Source organism: Homalodisca vitripennis, chromosome 5, assembly GCF_021130785.1.
Source record: "Homalodisca vitripennis isolate AUS2020 chromosome 5, UT_GWSS_2.1, whole genome shotgun sequence".
Classification (NCBI taxonomy): Eukaryota; Metazoa; Arthropoda; class Insecta; order Hemiptera; family Cicadellidae; genus Homalodisca; species Homalodisca vitripennis.
This window is the reverse complement of record NC_060211.1, coordinates 102429811-102457486: the sequence shown is the minus strand read 5'-3', so window position 1 is coordinate 102457486 and position 27676 is coordinate 102429811. Positions and strand designations below refer to the sequence as shown.

Here is a 27676-nt window from a genome sequence, read left to right as displayed (position 1 = left end):
ATATAACAAAATTTATTATTTTTCCTTTTTTGCTAAGACTTTTAAATGTGCATTTACCTAATAGAAGATAAATTTTGGGATTGGTATGATATGAAATTGTTTGTGTTTGTATTTAAAGGAATATTTTATACTGACTTTCCATTGCGTTTTTGGTCAGTTGGCAGTATACAAGTTGATCAGCTTGAGGAAGCCATCTGTGGGGTCTCAGAAAATACTAATTTTACAGAAAATTTAAAACTGGCAACTTTACCTTATTTTATTATTCTTATTACAATTACATAGCTACAAACTTTGAAATTTGGCCACACATTCCAATATGGCAATCAACTTAGAAATTTCTTATTGTAAACTCCTATTTTTTCTGATGGTTTTGCATGCAATTCTTTTTTATTATTGACTTTATCTTGATATAATTAACCGTTTAGCTGCTGAGAACACAGAAAGTATTAGAAACTTTTTTCAACAATTATTAAAATGCATATTTTACTATCTGCAAACAATAACATTTATCTTGGGAGTGCAATATTTATTCAATGGAATGTTGAAAAGCTGTTGCAATTTCAAAAATACTTTATTTTCTATAAAAAAAACTTACTTAACTTATTTTAAAAAAACATCACTAACGCAAAAACTACATATTGAGTAATTGCAAGTATAGTACACTACAATACATTATAGTATCAGTACACAATAACAAATACTATTTATTGTGTTATTGCAAGAATAGCAACTACAGTACAGTATAATAACAGTAAGTTGCTAGGCAATTACCAGGTGTTTCATTGTTACAAATTTTCAATTTATTTTTTACCACGTCTAACGTAGTAATTGCTTTGTTACTGGTATTGGTACTGTTAACCTGAGTCTGTTGTAGTTTTGAATAGTAAATTCATTACATTGAAACTTTCTGCACTCTTAGATGCTCTTTCTGCACATCGGAAATGCTGTTAAAACGAATGTCTCTTTTCCAATCTAAACTTTTATAAATACTGTAAAGTACTCTAAGTAAAAATAAAATTAATAAAGAAAGAGTTTTTAAATACCAATACAAATATTGAAAACCCCCCAAAAATGTTGATGTGTATTAATAATTCTGTAAAATTAGATAACTGTAATTCTTCAACCAAAGGTGTAAAACTGTTTTGGATTAGCATTTAATGTATCAATGTGGTGTAAAACAGAAAACAGTATTGATTGCATTGACACTGATTGCATAAGCCTAACAACTAAGAAACTTCTGAGAAGTAGCTTTATGTGTTCTCTGGATTTTGTCATCTGATGATACGGCTATCCATCTTTTCAATTGAGATTGATTGGTATGATTGGGACGGAAGCATGTATGTGATTAGAGTACATCCCACTTAGGCTCCAAAACTTATAAAACAAAATTTTATAATTTAAAACAACTACGATAACAAATTATGCAATTACATTTTTATCTCTACAGTTGTTTTTGTTTAGTCATCAAAACAAGTTAACCTTCCTACACAGTTTTTAAATTAAAATAGTACTAATGTTTGAAATAAACACTGTTCTTGATGTACAGTAAAAAAATTATTCAAATTATCAAAATCTTAAGCTGTCCTGAAAAATGGAGTAAAGGATTGAAGTGATAGAATAAAAAACAATATAGACATTTATTATTTAAATTCGCAGAAATACAATTATTTTGCGTGCTAAATAAATAGATTAAAATAGTAGTACTTCTAAACATTTATTAATCGATTAAAGTTTTAAAAAATATGTATTAGAATTTTAAAAGTTTATTGTAGTAGGTTTAAAAACAACAAGGGCTTATATTTTTGGCAGTTTTGGTGCAACAACGGATGGAATTGCCTGCTCCAGCATCTTGCGACTTTCCTTCTTGAAATCGTATGTACAATGATGAGTTTCTGAGTACCTGTAACAGGAAAACTTATTTGAATGTATTAATAAAATCAACCTCCTTGATTTAAAAAATCAATATTACAAGGAAAGTGAAATGTCATAAATTAAACAACTACTAATAGTATTATACAGAACAATTACTTCCTAGGCCTTCAACCTGAACAACTTGTATTTTTATTCCAGCTCTGAAATTTTGAATTCTGACAGTTGAGCTCTTTTGTGGTTCAGACAGCCTTGTCTGTGTTTTAGCCATACAGATGGTTGATAAGAGCAATTTCTGTATTCTGTACCCTCATGATAGAGGATAAGTCATAACCAACGGGGCTGAGAAACAACACAAATGATATTTCTCGCCTCTGTCATTACACATTTTCTTGTAGTTTTAGTGTAGTATGTGACTGGTTATATTAAACTTTATATTTTATTGTTAGTGTTGACTCAATAGGTTTGTCCGTTCTCTTGTTTTTTTACCCTGTGCGAAATGTGAGGTAAGATCTAATGATAATCCAAAGATCTTTGTATGCAATTCTTAAGATAATCATGCCCATCTTAAATGTCTTCGTTTTATAGAGATCAGCTATGAATATTTATAGCTAACATTTTTATGTGCTGTTAATGTCCAGAGTATCGGAAGTTGACTACAAAACAAGTGAAGTACAAAATTAGTTTCTACTATGACTGAAAACTCCACAAGTCCTTTCTGTTGGTTTTGACATTTTACTGATTGAATACTTTCATGAATGCCAGTATTGTTTCGTGAAAGCTTGTTTCAGCCATTAATTGTAGATCGTCAAGTAAAGAATTACTGAGATCCTCAAATCTTGAGGAGTTGGGGAAATAAAGGGTATTGAACTCTGAGATTCAGTCTGTCTTGTCAGAAAGATATTGCTTTCTAGCAAATTGTTAGTCCAGTCTACAGCAATGGTGAAACTACTGAAATTGTATCCACAGACTTGCTGGTTGAACTTTTGGTCAAGCATTCACATTTTAAATCTGATTCTCTAAAGAATAACTGAGAAAATAAAGTACCTCCACAATTGGTGATGGAATTTAAACCTAATGTTACTGAGTAATTGTTACTGGCCTAGAAAAACAAATCAGCATGCCATAAGACATATAAGGATTGTGGTAATTAGTCTGAAGATTAACAAGTGCAGCTACAATTGTATTCAATTGTCTGAAAGAACCTTTAAAAATATTATTAATCTGAAGCTTTCTCCAGGTAGTGCCTTACTGTGTCCATTTTACAACATTTCCCATAATAATAATAAATATAAGTCTATAGTATTATTAGAAAATGTTAGAAAAACATATGTGAACAATGACAGACTTGTGGTCTCTGCCTTACGGACCAAATACAGTATGATCTTTTCAACCTTGAAAGTACCAGCATTGCTGCTTTGCCCAAAACATGGCTATCATCTGAATATGTCTCTGGGTCTAGGGGATGGGCTGATCTTAGTTTGGATGATCCCCATTGAACTGGGAAAGTACCTTCCCATGGGTGACACTGTATAGTGCCACTCAAGTCCAATGGGAGATCTAAATCCAACCAAACGTTTGGCCAAGATCTGCCCTCTGCACCTCACAAGTCGTACCACAGGAATCATACCACACACGTAATTTTGTGTGACGGGAGCCTCTAATCCCACGGTGTGAGGTGCCCTGTGCCTAAGGGATGTATGGCGTAAGGGTATTGAGTCGTGATCAGAGCCCTTAGGAGTTGGGAGCCTCCCAAGCATAAATAGGCTTACTTCGTCATGCAAGGTATAACCAGTTGTACCGGTTATTTCCTCAGTACTCATGGGCCCTTTAATGGATTATAAAATCAAAAACCCAAACAGATGTTGATCTAGAAAGATTACAGCAGGTAATTGCATCCGGCAGTTTGACTTTGGATGTCTCTGCCAGTTCATCACGCTCAACTACCATTGATGAAGATTCACCAGTTGGTGGTTTTGAAGTAGTGGTTCAGCAGACCAGCTGAGGACATGACGTGTGGCAACGAGAATCAAAGTCATTTGATCATGAGAATCAAAGTTCTTCAGGTTAATCTGCAGCACAGTAAAGTGGCTTCAACTGTGTTTTGCAGGAAGCTTTTTGGTGGAAGAATTTCACTTGGTCCTGATACAAGAATCCTGTATTTGTAAGGTAAAGTACCAGGGCTTTCCATGACACGAGTTAAAATTGTTAATGCCCATGTTCATAATGTCCCAAAGTCTATTCTAAGTGATTGCAAACGTGGGTAATACTCCTAAATTTCTTACATGGACACTAGGGAAGTTATACGTTACAATAATGTCAAAGACATGGTTAGTCAGATACATGGTTAGCATTTATCTGATAATTCCCTTCCCTCTCTGATCATGCTCACATCTGCTTTAAAATCGGAGAACTTAAAAAAGTTAAGTATAGGAATCTGAGAAATACAGACTAGGTGTTATACAAGGAAAATCTAAGGGTACAACTAGAACCTGATGGTAGTAACCAGAAACGGATTCAACTAGACAAATCTACCGACAGTCTTGACTTCTGCGATTGTAAGTTCATTTGATCTCAGTTGTCCTGTCATTAACAGGAGGAGATCCAAAGTAAATGTTTGAACTGGTCTCTTTGAGGAAGATAGTAAGGGCTTTATTCAGGAGAGCATAACACTTGGGGTACTTGGGAGACCTACCAGGAGGCTCTTGTACTGTACAACCATGAGGTTCAGAGATTGGCCTGAAAGAAACTCTGCACTGACATTGATAGTGTTCACGGTTGAGCAAGGTTTCAGAAGCTATTAGCAAAATATACCATCTCAGAGACATGGGGCGTGCCACTCACTCACAATGGAGTTTGGTATGTCATGTAATAACCTTTACAAGGATTGAGTGGACGATTAACTTGTTTAACTCCTATAATGCTCCTGGGGGAGATGGAGTAAGACCAGTCTACTTGCAGTGGGGTTTGGATAATCCCCTTCCCTGGCTGTGCAGGCCCGTCAAGGTACATTCCTCTATTCTGGAGAGTATCCCGGGTGGTGTTTATACAGAAGCAGGGAAGATCTACCTTCGATAGGCCTAGATTCTTTAGACCAATATGTCTGTCTTTGTTTCTTCCAACACCATGGAGATGACTGATAGGTTTGTTTGGGAGGGATCTAACATCCCGTTTTATATCCATATGCTCACACTCCAAGAAAATAATGGTTAAGGTAACAAAATTGTTTTATTGCCCAACAATATTATTCACACAATCTGTACTCAAAAATATGAGATTAAACCTGAAAAACTGTTCTACTATGATATTTAATTTTAATTTTGTGTGATACCAGAAACAAAATTATGTTTCCAAATATGATAAAATCTCAGAAAAACTAATAACCTATACAGTAACTGGTCACATCCAACATAACTATTTAACAATTTAAACTACAATTACAAGTAGTAATTGATACACACACGCTTTGTGTCATTCATATATTATAACTTGTTATTCTAAATCACCCAAAAACTACTTTGGATTTCTGAAAGTAGGAAATTTCACTCACCTGTGGTAGGAGCAGAATGCAAATCCACATCTACACTCAAATGTATTGGTTAGTGACAAACGCTTTTTACATTCAGCACATCGAAGTCTACTCTTCTTGTCAAAGATTTTTTTATTACTAAGTAGGGGCTCCTCGACATGGTTATTTATTTTACTTGTGGCCAGATCACAACTCGAAGAGTCCATTTTGGTTATTAAGGAGCTAAAATCACTAGATGGCGTGGGGAAAAATTCGTGAGAGGTTGAAGGTAAATAGTGCGAGTTACTGAAGCCCTCTTGTAGTGATTTTTCTTGACAGTTTACATTTTTAGGAAAGAAATTAGATTCAGTCCTGTTTAAGAAAGATTGAGTGTCTTTCCTTAGGTTTTGTTTCAATTTAAGTGTACTGCTTAGATTCCTGTGGACAACACTTAGTTTTTCAATTGAAGGAACTTGAGTTGATGGCATGTCTCTTGGATCAGTGTTAGATACTTGTCTGTGGTTATTCAGAATGTCTGAAACTCCAGAAATAGGAGGCAGAATATTCAGTGATGGTAACAGTGTTTTTCCTCCACCCCATTCATGGTGAAGCTTTGAGGCACAAGCACTGACACACGATCTGTAAAACCACAAAATAGAGAATTACTGTACAAATCATATTAAAACCTGTAATAGTTATAGTATATATAATGATACTTATACATTTATAAAAGTTACAGGATTTTAATTAATTTGATTTGACATAAAAACACAAGTTATAAAATTTGCTTGAATTCTTAAATTAAGCTTATCAACAGATGAAAAATAACAATATATAATAGCTGTCCAGAAAAAGTAGCCTCTGTTAATTTAATGAAAAAGAAATAGATAGACAACAATTCTTATTTATTTAAACATAAAATTGTATATCTTTATTGTTCTTAATATTTTCCAGGCTGACCTTAAATTTGATGTGTGCCTGAACTATTAAGATATTAACATGAAATTCTACTGCCCAAAATTGTATCCTGACAAATAATTACTATAAACGAGTATATGAAAACCATTTAGTAGCAAATTTTGAGAGTATGGTGGGTGCTGGAAAATTATTCATACTCATGAATAAGTTCAAATGGTTACTGGCCTGTTAATGGTTCTGGCCTGCCACCAGAATTTAGCAACTCAAGTAAAGCAAAACAACATGTGATTGTTTTTGATGTTTTTGATTGTGTTTGTAGCTATTTAATTCGTCAATCTCACAGAAGCATTATAAATTTATGGTCATACCACCATTGTATACAGTTTACAAGTAAAACTAATTGGAGATCTCAAATGTGTACTGACTAAAAATAAAGAGTATTAAAGAGTTATTTTAGTTTTAATAATCAAGAATGTTTTACTGTTGTAAAAACAGTCTGCTAATCATTAACTATAGTCATGCAATTTGAATTACATATTTTTCTCTAGACACACACCCTAATTCATCATTATATTATTACTCTTTGTAAATATAAACTAAACACGGATAGTAAAATTTAAACTCTTAATTCAAAAGAAGTAAAATAAAGTATGTGGATGGATAATAGCAGTAATTAGAGATCACAAGTCACTCAATAAATAAAGAGACAAACTGGGTTTTAAATAAGTATGTACTTCAGCAAAATAAAACTGTTTCTACTATTTAACATAGTCTCCCATCAACACTGATACACTTGCCCCCTGATTAACTACCATTTTTATACCGGCTGTCCTAATCTTAATGTTGGAGCTATTTCCCCTCATTTTTTTTCTTTGGTATACAGGTAGAAAAATGCTTAACTGCGCCATTTATTGTTTATCAATAAGTATTAAAAAAGTGTGCTTGTGTTAACTGTGGAAAAGTATAAGAGAACATTGTAGACAGATTGAAGGAGAATGAAAAAAGTGAAAATGCAAGCTATAAGCATAGAGAAGATTGTGGCCTGGAGAGTCAGATCGAGATTAAGCTAGAGCAGGCAGAGCAGAGATGTGTTCAAGGATAAGAACCACTCCAAAGTCCAAAACTCAGGAGCAGTGAGCAAACATGGTATGCAGTGGTAGTATACTGAGCCTATAATCCAGATCTCAGTGAATCGTGTACCTGATACTTGAATTCTACCTGCCTGCTACCTAAGATTTTAAATAATTATCCATTTCCAAAATATGCCACAATGTCAATATATTTTAAGACCTATCCTCTGAGAATAAACAAAATAAAAAATATTACTGGAATGGCTAATATGATAAGGATGAAAAAGCAACTAAGTTTGTTAGTCGCAAAGTGCTGTGATAATTTATTCCCATGATTGTTCCAACTTTAACTGGTTCTACACCCCTGTGTACTGTACATTTACAACAACAAAGTCCTGTGTTACCCATTACTTTGTTATTGTAAAGTAGGCACGAACTGCTCTAAGCATTGTATTGTAGGATAGATAGAATTTTTGCAATTTGTTATCACTAGTACAGGAGGGTTACAATGCATTCTCTAAATATTTTCTTTAAGTCAATTTTCAGAGTGGTAAATTCAAATAAATCTTGAATATTTTTTCTCAGGTAATATAGTGGTGCAGCAAAGCAATATCTACAATTTTGGTATACACTTAGAAAAATAACTTGCCATGCCTATGAGTACCTTTTTTTGTAATACGCAATACCTTTTTTGTCTTTTAGTTGGTTACACTTTTGCATCGAGATATGAGTAACTCTAAAATTTGTATTTCCTTGAAACAAAACTTTTTTCTCCAAGTCACAGTTAGATTACTTTCATCCAATCACTTTAAGACTAATCTTAAATGTTCCCAATGCTCTTTAAACATCTATCCTCCTAGGACACTACTTTTAAAATAAAATTAAGTATTGTTTGAATTAAGTATTATTCTAACTAACACGAATTGATAAAATTAATAAGTTTAAGTGGATTGAATAAAATAATACTCTATTCTTAATTATTAATTAAGTAAACGCATTACATTAGAACAACTTTTAAGATAATTAAGATATTATTATTACCTGAAATGAGGTTGAGCGATCTGAAGTGAGTTTTCACACTCATCATCACTGTAGACATTATAAAACTGGCTCTCAGCTAGTGAGCCAGGACAAGTCTTGGGTCTGATAGTGTCACATATCTCAGTAGAGGTGCTCTCCTTCCCTAGTGTCACACATTCCAAGTCTCTGGAAGTGCTCTGGAAAGGCCGGGGAATTATATCTGGCAAAACGGGTATTTTTGAAAACTCACTCCGACTTTTGAACATCTCTCCCCTAATTTGATGATCAATGGATGGAAGCTTAATTGGGCCTACAAGTTTGCTAGGGTGCAAAACATCTCTTGACAAGGATGTAGCACCCACGTCTTCATTTTTTATATCAACCTGTAAAAAACAAAAACAATTGTAGCATATATGTAAAGTTCTATTCTCTTTATATTTTAATGAAACAATTTTAAATCGTATAATTTCTTATGTACGATACTAACCATCAAATAACAATTTAATATGAAAATAAATTCACACAGAGCACATAGTAGTCCTATTGTGCACAATGTATAAGAATGAAATACACACATATAGGGTGATACATGTAAGATCACTTGTAAAAGGTGTGTATTGCTTCAAAAATGTCTTTTAACCCTTTGCCCTCGGCACTGAACTTATTTGATTGTCCTCTTATCTCCCTGAGCCCTTACAGGTGGCCTTGGCTGTTCTCTGCAATATGTCATTCATTTATGACCATGTCTTGTCCCTCAGCTTTTGCCATTTCACTGTGCAAGTGTAATGCCATTGTGGGTCCTATAGTGTACACTATCATTTCATTTCAATATTAGTGAATTTATACAATTCAACAATAAAAAATGGATAGAAATCTTTTTTTGATGATATTAGAGATAGCCTACCTAGGTACTTGAGGGTCAATCTTCGGATATGGGGACAACATTGAAGATGGCAACGAACTTTGTTAAAAATATCAAACAATATTTCTAAGTTTACTTTTTAAGCATTTTATGTAGCAATAAGTTCGTAACTTTTTAACGTTTTACAAACGTAACAATACTTTAAGGTACAAGTTTTAGTACATCATTAAATTACTTTATGTTTACATTTGTGAAATTCCTTTCTATTTTTAATTGTTTGTAAACAATGTTGGTAAAATAAAATATGTATTTTATGTAATATTATGTCAAAATGTTTTAAATTTATTACTACAAATTACATTTACAGCAAACAGCTCTAGAAAACCAATATTTTTACCATAAAGCTTTTAAAAATTCATTTATTTATCAAAACCATGTCATAAAATATATATCACTTAATATTTTGATAAGAGAGGAGAATATGACAAATCAAATTTAAAAAAAAACTTATAGCTAGTAAACGATGTAAGTGTTCAAGAACTCCATTTAAAACCAGTTATTTAAAGATCTGAAGGTCTATCACTTCTATTTGAATCTGAGTCAAAGTGATGTACATGGTTACAAAATCACCGAGTGGAGATGCAGTACCCTGCCAGCTACTACGTGTAGACCTAATAGCTGAGACTCCATTCAAACTGAACAAGAGATAAGTTTAAGCCACACTCAGTGGCCTACTAATCGCTAAGGGTTAATATTTAACACACAAATATGTCAATAAAAGCAGTATAATTCTTTGTACTTTGTAACAGTCATTTTAACACAATTTCAAGGATTCATGTTTGCATAACATAATTTCAGCTGTAAAGATATAACTATTCTATGTAAAATAACTATCTTGATTTTATTGACTATAGAGGATTACGTACGTATGCTTCATGCTATGTATCTCTTGCAGTAGTAAGTACAACGTAAAACTGTAACAGTATTTACGCGCTGCAGTATGTTGTTGCTGCACTGCTCTCTGTGCTCAAATTTAACATGAATTAAAGATTTACGTGACACCTAACCTCGGTACATAATAATATTTGTTTGAAAAAGTTTTGCAAAACACACTTTTTAAGAGCCAGGGGCTTCCAAGGTTTTAATTACTGAAAACACTGTATCTGAGTCTTTAGATGACTAGTGTAAATTAATTACTGATGAAAATTTGTTTTCTACAATTCTTAATACAATAAAACTAATTTGATTCAAGAATTTTATTTGAATATGATACTTTAGTAATATTTATTCTGAGTAAAAAATATAAATGCATAGTAAAACATTAACTTTCTAAATAAATTTAGACAAAACAGGCAAAACAGAGACATGTATTCAAGCCAAGAAGATTTTATGACATTTAATCAAAATTGAATTTGTAAATTCAGGGTAAAATCGGTTTTTACTATTTGCATTTGTACATGCATGATGATAATAAATCTATCTGAGAAAAGTCAACATACCTTTGGACCTTTACGTTGTAACGACAGTTTTTCCATTTTTTCTTTTAAATCACAGACTTTTCCCATTGTTATTGAATTTTCTTCCACGCTTTTTGAGATTTCATCTTCCAATGAACTAAAAAAATAATATCCATGATTTTAGTAATAACAAATATTCAACTTCATTTTTGTAACTTTAAATAATGTTCACGTAGTACCCTATTTATAAAATGGATAAAGCTATCATTTCCCTCAGCAAGCAGAGGTTTAGATAATTAAATATTGTTATTCTAAAATCTTCCACTCTAACACAGTAACAAGCCAGTTTTACATTGTCACAGAATATCATCTAGCTTAGAAATGGTTTTGTATCTTAGTTTAATTAAATTAATACGCTTTATGAAACAAATCTGTGAAGACCATTACTTCTAAGTTCGTCTTTATGATCTTTTACAGGAACAGATCACATACGCTTCTCTTTTCACATTTACAAATGGTTTAACCCTTTTAACCCCGGCCATTAAATCAAGTCATGTGCCAGAAATCCCAAGCCATTTTCAGACAAAATGTAAGGGTTTTGTAAAAAATGCATAACTCAGTTATTTATTAAGATATTTAGGTAATTCTTTTTTTGTTTTACTTCTTTATACATGTAGCTTACGGAAATATACAAATAAAATTAATATTTTGAAAGAAAATTTTTTTACATACATATACATATATAAAAAATAAATAAAAATGAAAACATTTCAAGTTTGATCATGGAAACCATATAGATAAAAAAATATTTGACACAAAAATACCCATTTACTTTATGATATATTTAATCCTTAATAAAAGGAAACAAAAATTATAGGCCTACCTTATTTACAAGTGGAGTAACATCAATTTTTGTAAAGCCGTGTACATTTTTCTTTTTGCCATTTCTGGGCAAGGCAATGTAACAAGACCTTTGAAATTCACAGTACTTAAAATAAACATAAAAACCAAAGTTATTTCTGACAAAATAACTAAAAATGTTCATAATCTAAATTTTAAAAAAGTTTTAAAACAATATTTACATCACTACAAAATGTTTTGGTCACCAAAACAATTGGGGTCACTAATCACATCCACACCATTTGCAACTAGGTTGCTAATTAGTGTATTTTCACTTACGGGAGACTTTGAACGATGTCTTTTACTCGTTTTGAAATCAAACAAATAATAAACTAAACTTTAACTGCCGTACTTTACACTGCTTTAACTAAAACTGTGAAGAAAACGGAATATTCACAACCACGTGATATACAGCTGTCTGCAACAAGCGTGAGCAGTCAGTCGAGACAAACTGTAATTGCTCAGTCACAGACTGACAAAATACGAAGTCAAACCATTACAAACTAATATATTTCGATGCAAAATATCTTTGTGCACAAGTCTGTGAAATTTCAAAGCATTTGGTGAAATAGGTGGCCAGTAAAGTAATAAAAAGTGCACGTCCGCACTATACGGACGTCGGGAGTTGACGCCATTTTTACGACGTCCGTACTATACGGACGTCGGGGTTAAAAGGGTTAAAGAGCCGTTGAAGGTTTCCTAATTTTATAATTAAACATCTGTACTCTCTATATAATTAATAAAGTTCTGAGTAATTTAATTAGACTGTAGTGCATTCTCTGATAACAAATTTGAATAGGTTGGAAAATTGTAATGACATATGATTTTCAGGAATTACAAATTTACTCAGCATTACTAGTAAGTCAAACTATACAGACCTAACATTGAATAAAATTGCACTGATGTGAAATATAAACATTTTAAAATACTAAAAACCTAACAACTATAAGTAATAAAACTCATACAACGCAATACTCTCAACAATAAATTGCATAGTTAGTTATTATAAACAGCTGATTTAAATAGAAGCATAGCAAGTTCCATAGCCAGAGATTATATTATATTGTATGAATAAACAAAACGCAATAATCTGTCAACAATAAACTATATAGTTAGTTATTAACAGGTGAGTAATAAAATGTATACCCAACGATTATTTATTCTATTTAATTACTTAAATACTGTATAAGGTTCGGTTCACAACTGCATTAGTAAGATCAATTCTTTGTGATCACAATCATAGCACAAGTGAACGTTTCGTTACATTTTATATATTAAAGCAATTGATTTATTAACATTCATAAAATTCAATGCATAAACTTTAAACAGATATTTTTGAAGTCTGTACAAAGGGTTTAAAACTTTGGGAGTCAATAGTTTCAAATGTTTAACTTGCTAGAGTTGAGAGTTCAATCACAGTATTTTCAGTAGTGACTCACCTACTTTTTGATAATTTACATGTCACCACAATTCTTTCATGGTAAAAAGACTAAAAAAAATGTCATATAGGAACAATAGTTTTTTAACAAGGCAATATATTTTTCAAGGGTTAAAAAACACAGTATGTAATAACTGATTTTATAAAAGCATGATTATAGTTTTACTGTTGAACACTTATTAACCCCAAATTGGTAAAAACTTCTAATTTGTAATCTTGAACATACCAGCAAAATAACCTTTCTTTGTTTATGATACAATCTGCAACAACTTTGGTAATTATTTTTTAAAGCGGACACAAAAACAAGGATTGTCCCAATCGACCCAGTTCACTGGTTGAGTTTCGTTCACCAATAATACACAATAATGAATTATATAATAAAAAATCTCTTGCTTATCCCTTACTACTTGCAGCAATTAGACTGTCCAATGAATTTCTAGTAATTTAAAGTAATTTAACAAGTTGGTCAAATAATCACTGATAATGAATGTCACTAAAATTCATTCATACACTATTAAAATATTTACAGTGCAAATATATGATTACTTGTTACACAAAAACATTTCCACACCTCTATATCAGCAGATGGCAGATGTAGAGTATTCCTAGTTGATTGGGAGGAAATAAAAGTCAGTATGAGCATTATATGAGTGACTGGTTACTCTCATTCAGCACATAAATAAGTGGATTGAATATTTATAGATTCAAGAAATTATTTTTAAGTAGTCGAAATGTTTTATTTATCAGTTGACCTGAAATATACCATTCTAACGAAAGAAAACTAAAGAGTGTTATTGGAGAAAGCTTTCAAAATGTGGTGTGAGTAATCCGTTACTCATAACAAAATATAAGTTTTTCAAACTCTTAGTAAAATTTACTTTTGCATTTGCTAAATACAGATCTAGTTAAAGGGGAAAATACACAATGACATAGTAGCAAAACCGAACTAATGAATCCTTTAGCCATTAACTCAAAAAACTAACAAATAAACCACCCCAGTGAGCATCAATTATGATATATTTTACACGGAGAAATACCAATACTCTATAAATTTATGTGCATAAAGTTAAGAAAATCTGTTAGATGCTCAAGGTGTTAAAATAGGTTTTAAGATCTATTAATTTTATATCTATACACTTTAACTAAAACCAAGAAGAGCGTGCCCGAACCTTCCAGCAGTGGCAACACAGCTGGGAGCACGAAACCCGAGGACGATGGACTGCGCGACTCATCGAGCAGGTTCAACCATGGGTCGAAAGGCGGCATGGCGAGGTGGATTACTACCTCACGCAGTTCCTGACAGGTCACGGCTATTTCAAGTCGTACCTGAACCGGATGGGCAAGACCGATTCACCGGATTGCATCTACTGCCCGGGCGTTCCCGACGATGCGGAACACACCTTCTTCCGCTGTCCGCGTTGGGAAAGGCCCCGCCTGGAGGCCACAAGAAAACTCGGGGTTTTTTTCGGTGGATACGGTCTGCGAAAAGATAATGGAGGATGAGGGGAACTGGGATTGTTTGTCACAGTTCGTCCGGGGCATCCTCCTGGAAAAGAAACCCGATCTGGACCGCGAAGTGGCCCAGATCCCTTGACCGAGCGGCTGGATAAGGAGCGAGCCCCACGGGCTTAAGCCAAATTTAGGCCTAGCCTGAAGTAATGTGATAAACAATCCCAGGTTAGAATCCTAAAGAGTAGAGGAGGTTTTTTAGTGGGTAAACCCGTTTTTAGGGGAGTCCCACACTACAGGCTGGCCACCTGTGTCCGTAATTGCATTTTTCCTGCCTCTCGCTCAAAAAAAATAAAAACCAACACTCTCAACTTAAATTTTAAAATATTAGTTCTACTTACTCAATAGACAAATTTTCTCTGCTATTAGACAACGAGTCATGTGAGTCATCCACATCGTCTACAATATGTAGTAGGTTTAGCTGGTCTCCTACCCTTAGCACTAGGATAGCCATCTTGCAGCCAGGGGGCAGATCCTCCTCAAGCTCCTCACTGTAACATATATTGCTCAATAAATATTATCTAAAAATAAATATGCAAATCATATTGTTGGTTCTCTATTCTCAGCACAATATACTAATGGCTACGTTATTGGCATTATACTGGCAGAGAACTGTATACACTTAAATGTACACCAACATTCCTGGCTGTGATGTAATCCTCGTGTTGGCCAACAATTATGGAGTTTAACATATATCAATATTCATTGATGTGTTATAACGCTCATATTGGCAGACTATTATACAATATAATGTATACCTTGTATTCATAGTAATGGTGTAATCTTCATGTTTCCAGATAATTGTACAATTTAAAGTACACCAGGATTCATTGCTGTTGTGTAACACTCATCAAATTAGAATAATTGTATTACAATTTCTTTAAGTAATGTACATTAGTCAGAAAGTTACATGAGTTACAAAAGTTTTAAAAGTTCTTGTCTTCCTTTACCATTTCAATAATTTTGTACACAATATTCATTTACTGAATAAAAATGATGCCAGTCTGGAATGTGTTGTTTCAGTTGTTGGCCTTTGAATGCTTTCAGATCCTGTGAGAGCGAGTTGAAGAATTTCCACCCAATGTACAAAGGGTTTCCTGCAATACTGTGTGGAGTGGGATGTAAAAGTGCATGCTGTGTTTTATTTATGATGCTATGGATTTCCACAATCTGGATGTGACCTTCAAGATAGCTTGCCACCAATCTTTTGATTTGCCAATACAATTACCTTACTGCCAATACAATACAAAAATCTTTTAAGAGACCAAAAATAAATAAAGTTGTAAAACGCTTTTTTAGTTTTTTATTAAAAAAGATTTCCGGAAATGTCTAAAATTTATGTTTTTTTACATATTTCTTTTAGGATAACACATATATTGATTGTGTGGATATATTTAAATAAAATTTCAATTCCTGTATGACTAAAAAAAAATTGTACAATAAATAATTTCAAATAAATGTACAAAGTCTAAAAACAAAATTTTAAGAAGATATATTGATATGATAGTAAGTGGTGTTCTGAGGATCAGTAGTATCATTTTCATCATTAGTTAATTTTTCATCATCAAATAAAATACCATCCTCAACACCATCAAAATCACTATAACTCACTGTGCATTGCAATTTGAAAATTCATATAAGACTGCACCTATTTTGTACCAACCCAAATAATCCCACCTTTTACGTTAGTAAAACTGATATTATCCTCAGGTAAATTAGTGTAAATACAATAGAATGATGTTACAGAGGTACTAGTTATTCTTGTAGCTGGAAGGGGGAGCCGCCTGATGCCAAATATTGATAGTTTTTCCTCAAACAGGATATTGTCATGGTTTGCTGTCAATCAATTTAAATTAACATCACCCATTACAACAGTTTGTCTTACATCTGCCAGATGTGTAGAAAGATTTGCTGATATGCTCTCTACAACTTGTTTGATGTTTTCTCCTGGTGATCGATAAGAGGCCAAGCAGATTGACAAAGCATTGTTTTGTGCCAATTCGTATTATGGCTGCCTCACTAAAGAGTCCATACTATCTGACTATTGTTACGATTTAACGTACAACATTCATGGGTGTGGTGTAATCCATCTACTCAAAGAACAGGTATTTGGGACATTTGAGGTGATCAAATTGATCTTGATGTTTATATATATGCATATACTGTATCGAGTCAATATGAGCACTACTAGAGAAATTGGTATGTTTAGAATGACTAGAAATGTCAATCAGCCAGTGTGAGAGTTGAGATTTGATTTCATCCATCATTCTATACAATCAATAAAGTCCACACTTAATTTGGTTCAGCCACACTGAACTAAAGGTTACCAAGTTTTGCTGGACATGAAATACAGTTCTTTTTACGGATGTATTGACCTTAAGATAGAGTATTCCTTTATAATCCTGTGCTTTAATGAAATATTCTAAACTTTAAAATGTTTAGTAATAAACTAAAATGATCTTTGATGAGTAATGTAGCTAGTTAAATATAGTACAACGTCTAGCTGAATTATGTTCAACTGGATATTTATAATGTGATCAAATTTGTACTGCATGAATATAAATTTTAGTATAAGTGTATCAAAATTAAATTGTGAGTGATGTTGATTGTTGGAAAATCTGATAACATGCTTTTATTTTAATACAACAATAAAAAAATAAGGATCTTACCGGTTGAACTTGAGCAGATTTTTTAAAATGTTTCGGTTAAATGGCACAGCTTGATGTACTAAACTTATAGGACCTCCTCTCAAAGACAGGACCAACTTGACAGTAGCCTGGTCGTGCAGGGCAACAGAAGGTTCTGTGACACATGACGAGTCCTGCAACTCCTTGGAATTGTACAATAAATGTTGGTGGGAAACCGGAATACCTAAAACATATCAAAACAATACAGTTTTATAAAGGCTAATAATAAAATAGATTCAAAATGAAAGAATTTAAGAAAGATTATTTACCGAACCATCTTAATATTTAATCTAATATAAAATATAGATATAGTTAGATATTATTTTATATCTTAATATTTTATTTTTTTATTTTTTTTTTTTTGCCAGGTTAAGTGTTAGAGAGGGCTTCTTAGCCATAACTTCGCCTGGTAAAATAAGACATTCTTTACTTTTTTTTCATATTTCTAACAACTGGTCTGGGACAACTTATAATCCTTAAATCCATTCTGTATTCTTAATGTTCATCAGGACATTATTCACTACTTTACATCATATACAATACTGACTTTTCTGTTTGGACTACTTCAGTAGGGAAGTATAGAGAAGGAAATAAAATAAAATGTTCCCTAGTGTTGTAATTATGAACAATTTTGTTTCTAAATCTATCCTGTTTTTAACATAAAATTTACAACGTTTAAAAATATAGAGACTGAAAAATGACAATTTCAGAAGGTTTAAAAGATTTTTACAATGTTCTGTCATAGGCTTTCTATGAATTGTTCTTAAGGCTCTTTTTTTACAAGAAATATTCTATTAAAAATTGCCTATAGTTCACTTTCCCAAATTATCAAAATCCTTTATTTAAAATACTTTGAAACAAATCAAAGTATACATTCCTCACTAACTCCTAAAAGCCAATATAATTAAACAATCATTTTAGTAAAAAACATACAGAGTTTTACTTCTTCTATATACATAAGTTTTCGTAAAAATTAATGACACTTTTGTCTCCTAGTTCTAAGAGTTGAATGTTTAAAATAAATAACATGTAATTTCAAAAATAACATTAACAGTTTTGATGGGCATTATACTGTAATTCTAGTACTGATCCAAATATAATTTATAAATGTTTTATTAATATCTTAACATTTTGATGTAAGTTCTTTAAAAATGTAATAGAAATATTAGACATCTAGTATAAAAAAGAGAGAGAGAACCTCATATAATATGCTAAACTTGTATGGATTTCAATTTTCTTGAATATATAAAATATTAAATAGACAGTGTATTATGTTATTTTTTAAAGATGTTTCTTTTTAATGATTATATATTTTATTCCAAACTTGACCACTGACGAAGATTTATTACTGTATTTTACTGCATGGTAAGGTTGATTATTTAGTCTGTGTAATAAATTTAAAAAGTTTTCTATATTGGAAAACATTTTCATGGATTTTACTTAAAACCTTTGCCACAAATTTTGGTTAATGTAAGCATAATTATTCTAACTTACCTTCAACTTTTTGTATTTTAGATTTTATAGTTTTTACTCTGTCTTGTGGAGACACTTTAACTTCAAATGTAGTCCCAGTTAATGTCTCTATGAATATTGTTAACTGTTCTTGTGCATCAGTGTTCACTCCATTCTTGTAAGACATTCTGTAAAAATCAAACCTTAAATTATAAAAAATATCATGTTTATGTGTCAGCTATATATAAATATGTATTTACACCAACTTATTAGGACTATTTGTTATATAAAAAAAATAAAAAAATAAAAAATGTTTTATGTAATCTATTAAAACATTATTTTTTTAAATTTTAAATTACTTAAAACTACATCTATATATATTTTTGTTGATAGTATATATCTATAAGAGTAATTTGGTGCAACTTTTAGGTCACTCTCTAATTTTTATGAAAAGTTATAAATTTTAATCTAAGAGACTGCAAAATCGCCAATTTTAGCCTGGCACTTTTGACTAGTCACAAGCGGATATGATATGTGAAAAAATTTTGCAACATCTCATATTTGGTCCTGGCCCTGAAAGGGTTAAACCTATTTTTATTTAGAAAACCCCTTTGAGATATGCCTTACTGGTCTTGAAAACTCCCTTTTTGGCTTAGTCAGATAGTAAAAATGTGTTTTCAATCTCCTATAAAAGTTACCACATGTTTTTAATTGTAAGCAAACTGCACAATTCAAGGTAACCAATCAGCATGTCCACACTATGTAGCAGCAAAACAGTGAACTATATTAATACTTATTTTGTTAGTTTCCCACTAGTCGAATTGTCACTCTTCATACATCAAAAAATAGAACGAGTTAATGTTATATAATGGATTAACTCATCAGTAACCCTTTTTAGTCATAATTAACAACAAATCAATTTGAGAAAAACCATTAAGAGGTTAAATAATTTAAAATTACCACACAAATATTATAATTTACACCCATTTTTGCATTTCTTAATAGTTTAAAAATGTTGCAAAAAAGGAAAACTTACTTAACTTACTAGTGAGTTGTAAAAAATCTTATTTATTTGGTACCAAAGGGAAATTCCTACCTAAAAACAAGTATTAAGTTAAGGTGTTTCATTTTAGAGATTGGTAACACTGCATCTACTCAGTAGCCTGAAATAGGGGTTGAAACTCTCCCATAATACCCAAGAATGTTCTCTTAGCAAGAACAGCACTCTCTACCCCCATTATTGTGAAAGATGTATTTCCGAAGCCATGGAGATACCTTACCAGTGTAACGGTAGCCAACCTCCCTATTACGCTCACGACAGAACTGCTTTAACCCTTTGAGTGCCGCGGCGTTTTGCTATATGGTATGCATAAAATGCCGAGCCAAAACGCCTGATTTTGCAAGGGTCTGGTTAAAAATTCATACAAAAATTATTTATTGGTATAATGTCCTGGTTTTTTGTTTGTTTTATAGATAAGTATATTTTCTTCATAAATATAATACATTCATTAGTAATTTAACGTTTTTATACCAATAACAAAAACTTTATGAGCAAAAACATTTTGTTTTTTATTTTGACACAACATAGTGTTATTAAAATATTTTATTTTTTCATTTTCAGTTATGCTATCTTATAGTCCATTCAATTCTTTATAAAAAGTCATATAGAAACTTTTTTTATACTTATAAATAAAGTTTGAAAATAAATATGAAAATATGAACCGCTACAAAACTAGAAAGTTTTCCTAACCTGACACTGTGTATTGTCTACACTGCTAATGCTTGAATCTAATGCCTGCAATACTAGGACTTCAATGTCAGCAATGTTTTTACGACTCATTGTTTATAAATATCACTGAACAAACACAAAAAACATAAAAACTATACAAATGTATTTAGTAAAGTACTAGCTGCTTACGATCACCGTAACTCACAGTCAAGTCATTGTTCTACTTACACACAGACTAGAACATCACAAACAAAATAATATGAAGATACTAATACTACAAACCCATTTACACTTTAAAACTTTCAATATTTAAAATAATTTGTTAAATAAACACCAGCGCAAACAAAACATGTGACGGCTCGTCCATGTCGCTGTCGATTCTAAACTCGACTAGGACGTGCTCTCTTTACAGCCGCTGTAAAATTCAGAATCTCGCCAAAATGCAACAAAACCTTTGTCAAAAGTAACGTTGAAGCCTTTTGAATGCGTATGTATAGTCATTGAGCCAATTTAGATAAATACTATATAAAATATAAGCATTACTGCAGAAGTCGTAATAGCGATTCTGGCATTCCTTGTATATAATGCAGGATCGCAAATAGTGATGCTCCGGCACTCAAAGTGTTAAAAAGGAGACATCCAGCCAGTTGACAATCTCCCGACATACAACAGTTTATTATGAGTTTTCTAAAAATATGAAACAATGCCATGAATAAAATGCCTATTTATTTACTTACATATGTATAAGCATGTGTTAGTACAGCAAAATTTAGGAAATGTTATGACATTTTCACATAAGACAGCTTATATAAAAATGCTCCTTTTAGGATAACTAACTGAAAATATATTTATTTACAATATTTAAAAAGTTACTACGGTAAGTCTTTAAAAATGTTTGTTTCAAAACATTTTTTGCCAAGTATACTAAATGGCATCTACTAAGAGGAGCAGAACTAGGATAAGATCACTATCTAGTCAAAACCAATATTAGACAAAGAATAAAGATAGAAAAGAGGGAAAAAAAATAAAGTGGAAGGAAAGATAATCTTTGAGAGACACAAAGTGGTAGAGTACCAAATAGAGGTGAGTAATAGGTTTGCTGCACTACAAACAAAAGAAGTAGAACCTGAATACAATGACCGGGAAGGACAAGTAGAAGAAGTTTGGTCAAATTTCAAAACAGCTATAAAAGAAGCAGCAAAGAAAATCTTTACTCAGAAGAAAAATCCAAAGAAACCATGGTTTAAAGAAGAATGCAGATTGTTAGTGGAAGAAAGAAGGAACATAAAGAAGAAGATGCTGACAAATCCAACAATCGAAAACAAAGAGGAGTATCAGGAGATCAACAGATGTGTTAACCGTACATTAAGAACAGAGAAAAGAAAATATATAAATAACACTCTCCAGAAAGCGGAAGAAGACCTCACTAACAACAATACAAAAGATTTCTATAGAAGAATAAGATTCTTCCAAAAAGGTTTTAAACCAAAACCCCAGGGTGTTAAAGATGAGAGAGGAAGAATAATACATGAACCTAGAGAAGTACTTAAGGTCTGGGAAAACTATTTCAAAGATCTTTTAAATTCGGAAGAACAAGCAATATCAGAAACAGAAGAAGAGCAAGAGAAAGCGGAAACAGAAGAACAATAAGAAAGACCACCAGGTTATGACAAACAGATATCAGAACCTACATTAGAAGAAGTAAAGGATGTGCTAAAAAGCCTAAAACAGGGAAAAGCACCAGGAGATGATGCAATACCAATAGAGTTAATAAGACATGGAAGTGACTCACTCTTAGAATACCTCCACAAAATGATAATAAAAATATGGAGAACGGAATTAACCCCGAAAGAATGGAAAGAGGCAGTTATTGTACCTATTCACAAAAAAGGCGACAAACTGGACTGTAAAAACTATAGAGGTATATCTCTACTCAACACAACCTACAAAATATTATCCAAGCTAATATTGAATAGACTCAAAGAGTATGCTGATAGAAATATTGAAGATCATCAAGCAGGCTTCATGAAAGAAAGATCTACAATAGACCAGATATTTATAATGAAAGAGCTAGCTTCTAAATACTATGAATACTATAAGGATATGTATATAATATTTATAGACTTTAAAAAAGCATACGATAGTATCTCTAGAAGTAGTCTATGGAACATTTTAAAAAGGTTTAATATCCCAAATAAACTAATAAGTTTAGCAAGACTCTGTGTAAGCAGCTCCAAAGGAAAAGTACAGGTGGGAAAGGAGTACACAAACTTGTTTAATACAGGAGTGAGGCAAGGGGATGGAATATCACCAATTCTATTCAACTTTGCTCTGGAAGAAGCACTAAAAAAGATAAAGGGGATGCCTGAAGGAGTAAAATTAGGAGATAAGTTCAATATCCTGGCATTTGCAGATGATGTAGCCATTCTAGCTGAGAGAAAGAAGGACTTAAACAGACTAGTAGAAGCCTTTTTAGTTGAGGCTGCAAAAGTAGGATTACAAGTAAACGAAGACAAGATGCACTACATGAAAATAAGCAGAAGAATGGAACAGGAAGGAGAAAAGCTACAAGTACTCAACCATGATTTCAAGGCTACAAAGGAATTTAAGTATTTAGGAGTGACGATAACACATGACAATAGAGAAGAAGTTGAAGTCCAATGTAGATTAGCAGCAGCAGATAGAACATACTGGAGCCTTGCAAAACTTATCAAAAGCAAACTATTAATGAGGAAAGTTAAATTAAGAATTTACAAAACCATGATCTTACCAGTTTTGATGTACGGGTCAGAAGTATGGGCACTCACAAAGAAATCCCAAAAAAAGTTAATAACCTTTGAAAACAAAATACTAAGAAGAATTTTTGGACCAGTTCAAGAAGGAGACATGGCGGATCAGGAAGAACAGAGAACTAAGAGAAATATACCAAGATCCCGATGTGATTGCACTGATCAGGAGTAAAAGAATGAGATGGATGGGCCATGTTGCCCGAAGGGGAGAAGATAAAATGATAAAGAAGGTGTGGCGAGGGGAACCAGAGGGAGTGAGGCCATTGGGAAGACCCAGGATGCGATGGAGAGATCAGGTGGAGAAGGATTTAAGAACGATTGGCGCTACACTGGAAGTGGCTCAAGATACAGGAAGTTGGAGAGACATTGTTGGCGAGGTCAAAAACCATCTGGGTTTCGAGTGGCCACAGGAGTAAGAGTAAGTAAGTATGTACTACATGGCAACCTTCCCTTTACCATGTCCAGGCCAGCCATTGTTTGATTGAGAAACATTATTAAACATCTATTTCTAGTCCCATAAAATAGATACCAAATTTTAATGTCCCAAAATAGTTAAACGACAAGTAAAACTGAAGCAACTCAAAACATTGTACCATCCAATGTGCCAAAAAATAAGTAACTTTAGTTTTAGTCATGTATAGCATAAAGACGTTATTATAAATAAAAAATAATCAAGCGGAAATATACTGGTACTTCTTGTGCAGATTGCCAACAGACTTCACTGTTTTGTCTACATTAAAATATTGTCACATGATGATCAAAATGTTTTAAGGTGAGTCAATATATGTCACTGAATCTGAGGCCAGTTAATTAACGACAATTGTTTTTTAAATTTATGTAACATCAAAAATAGTAAGATCTATCTAATTTATAAACTGATGTCCGCGTTCAATATAGTGAACTTATCAATGCCATAAAGATTAGCAATCAAATTTAAATAACTATAGAAGGGCTATCAAGTCAAAAAAGCCATTACAATTGAGTTAAACAAGAAATTTGATATGTAAATACACAAACTAATATTATATTTTGCCATGAAGGTAATACCCTTCAAAACGGCTAGCGGTTATATACATAGCTGAGTCAATCGCTAAAACGTAATAGCAGTTATAGACACAGGGCACTCTCTTGGTAAAAATCAAAGTATTAGCTGTTGAAAATACCCAAAGAAGAGTAATTGGGCATTCTTTTCTACAGTTTTGACTAAACAAAGTAATTTTTCTCTAACTTATTAGTGTTTTGGATAGTGTGTAACATTCTATATTGTAAATAATATCAAATTTAGCAAAACCAATCCGGATATAACCCAGTGTCCATCCAGATAAATGTTTTGAGGTTTATCACACCAAAGTAGACTTTTAGTGTAAAATGTTCTGGGGTTTCCCATATACTAATCCAGACTTAGCATTTTTATTGTAAATTAATATAATAAGTCAACTTTTATAATTATTTGTGTAATTAAAAGAAAGTACCACTTATCGTAATGGGTATTTATGTCTATACTACATAGCTTACATTCAAATACCTATTAACTTTATGTAATTGTTATTAACTCTACAATAAAAATTTAAAAAAAAATTATTTCAACTTTGTTTCTTGTAGATACCAGAAGATTTCAAGGGTAGGGTACGATAAGCGGACCCAGTTTTTTATATCGAAACTGGCAAACGATATTACTTAATCATAACCATCGATATAATCAATCGATACTGATTACTTATTTTGAACTATTAACTTAAATAATCTATATCAACAGCTGTAAACACTCTAAAGTAATACACGCAGGATAATATTTCAATTTTACATAAGTAATTCTGATTATTAAAAATGGCAGTTATTTTAGAAAACTATACGACGTTGCTATTTTGTGGCTTCGACATATTGGGCTCATACTGAAAAACCCATTATGTGAAATTTGTGGGAAAGAAACAACTGTAACTGTGAGAGGAGTAAATATGGTTGTCTTCAGATTTCCTAATTTTGGTTATAATAATTTGTTTTATCACTGTAAATATTAAATTCATATTTTAATTTAAAACATATGATTGTTATTGAGGACTATATGTACTTTTATATCGATTGATAGTCTAGGATTTGAGATGCGAGTATCAGGTATCGGATGACTGTATTTTTCGATATAAAAAACCGGGTCCGCTTATCGTACCCTACCCGATTTCAAAATAAAACTGAACATTTAAGATTTTTACAATTTTAGCATTGGGTAGAATAAAGACTACTGCTTTAAACTTAGTGGTTAATTGATTCTGCTAAATACTATGTACAAAAACATTATCAAATTATAAAAAGTGCACTAAACTGCTGTAGCTGCGTAGTAACCTCATGCATTTTAAGGAATATCAATTAGCCTAATTATAAAAATCACAAAATGTACAGGCTATTAACACACAAATGTATGTTTAAGATTCTAGCCATCTTGCATCTAAGAGTAGTCTTAAAATAAAGCATTTAGGATGAATCTAATGTAAGAAAGGTTTTCCTTCACAGCTCATTTTGAACATTAAAACATCACATGAGACACATTCTAAAAACATGACAATAAGCTTCAACAAGACTAGGGCTATGTAGCCTATTTTGGTTTCAGTGCTTACATTTTGTTGCATCTGTACCATGTCAGTTGATACAAAATCGTTTCCAAAGCATTAAGGTTAATTAGAAAAATATACAATTCCTTGTATACAACTAGGCTACGAAAAATGTTAGTGGCATTATATGCACAACTGGGAACATTCAATAAAAGTGGACATTTAAACAAATAGCTTTCTGATGAAATCACATTTTTACAAAACTTGTAAAGAGAATATTTAGTTTTACTAAGGGGTAATAGGGTAATACTAGCCTAAAAATACAAGTAAAACATTGAACAATTTAGTCATCTGGCTACATATATGCAATCAGATGGATTTTAAAGGATTATGAATATTGATTAAATTCAAGTACGGACATTTTACTAATACCAATTAGGCCTACAACTAAATTGTTTACCTTCAATTAACATGTATCACTAAGCATTTAGCCTACTGACAGTAATGTGATTATTTTAGAACAAAAGCACTGTTGAAAGTATTATAATTAGAATCTAATGGTACTAACTTTAAACTCTGACTCCACACTCGAACACATCTACAACACCATTGATTAATTACAAATAAAATAAGGTTTCGGTTTCCAAGGTGCTAAACATGACCTTCTTCCTACTTGATGACAATTATTTTTTTCTTCCCCTCCCGAATCTCAAAACCAATTTCAGAATCCACAGATATCAAAAATAACGAACTGCGTAGAGCATAGAGTAAATAAGGTAATTGAGCATTTTGAACTCTTTTTCACACGACTAGTATATACAATTATAACAATACTCGACTGCCCTCATCTAGTGTCGGATATAGACTTCTCTATACCAAGAGGTACCCGCTCTAAGACACTTTTCTGCAGAAGATTTAGGCCCACATATTATGCATCAAACCATGGAATATGCAGACTTCTAAAACTGGGTAGCGAGGCAGCGCACATCGACTTTTTTCACGATTCAAAATACACCCTGAAAAACAAATTATTAAATGTAAACACCTAACACATGCTTAAACAGATCCACTTACAGTAACTAACAGCTACGATTGTATTAATTATTGATAGTATATTGTTGAGTTTCTAAATTTTATTAATGTTATAGCATTGGTCAACTATTTATTTATCGTTGCTGTTACTGTATTGTTATTATTCCTTGTTATTTATTGTTGTTTTTGTTATTTATATTTATAGTATATCACTCTGTTATTGCCTATGTTGTTCAAGTTAGAGCTTACATAAGACTGTGTATATTGATTATGATTTGTCATCTTGATTGCTAAGTACTTGATTTGTTGAATTACTTTTGTAAAAATGGTGGAACCGTTGAAATAAATAAATACAATATTATAATATATATAATTTTATTATTGTATATATAATATATACAATATTATATATAATATTTATATACATATAATATATATATATATATATATATATATATATATATATATATATGCATTAAATTGTATAAATGGCAATAGCCTTATTTGTGACAGATACGGCCAAATACAAAATAATTGAATCGGAAAAAGTAAGCGCTCTGTTGTGTAATGGTAGCACATTCACCCGGCAAGTGAGAGATCCGGGTTCGACTCCCGGCGGAGCAAGTACTTTTTGCGATTCAATGTTAATTGAAATTAAATTAATATATATATATATATATAATACTATATATATAGCTTGATGCCAAACTAAGGTTAAACAAAAGAGTATTACGTCTATGGTTAGAGTGGTTGAACTCTCCAGTAGTGGAACTACTGTTCACGCGAGCAGAATGCATGTATAGGTACATCTGCATAGTATCTGTAGCAGTGCATTTATGCCATACAAATATAATAGCGTTTTGAGTTAATTCTTGTCATTTAATCTACATATT

General features: G+C 32.1%; 1 protein-coding gene across 2 annotated transcripts; it reads right to left on the bottom strand.

The window, feature by feature from the left end:
- Window positions 1–1695: 1695 nt before the first annotated feature.
- On the bottom strand, window positions 1696–26475 carry LOC124362585. Of its 2 annotated transcripts, none has more exons than XM_046817222.1 (8): window positions 26320–26475; window positions 18733–18878; window positions 17221–17422; window positions 14893–15042; window positions 10747–10861; window positions 8407–8768; window positions 5420–6016; window positions 1696–1900 (listed from the first exon to the last, which is right to left on the bottom strand). In XM_046817222.1, the coding sequence occupies exons 2-8, from the start codon at window positions 18875–18877 to the stop codon at window positions 1795–1797; spliced, it is 1677 nt and encodes a 558-aa protein (XP_046673178.1). In that variant the 5' UTR covers window position 18878; window positions 26320–26475; the 3' UTR covers window positions 1696–1794. The 2 variants fall into 2 exon arrangements, with proteins under 2 accessions (XP_046673178.1, XP_046673179.1); XM_046817223.1 differs by having other exon boundaries at window positions 26212–26444.
- Window positions 26476–27676: the final 1201 nt, after the last annotated feature.

Coding starts and splice junctions, on each gene's coding strand:
- LOC124362585 (XM_046817222.1), bottom strand. CDS start 18,877: ATGTCTTACAAGAATGGAGTGAACACTGATGCACAAGAACAGTTAACA. Junction 15,043..17,220: donor AATCTGCTCAAGTTCAACCG/GTAAGATCCTTA, acceptor TATATGTTACAG/TGAGGAGCTTGAGGAGGATC. Junction 1,901..5,419: donor GCATTCTGCTCCTACCACAG/GTGAGTGAAATT, acceptor TTCCTGTTACAG/GTACTCAGAAACTCATCATT.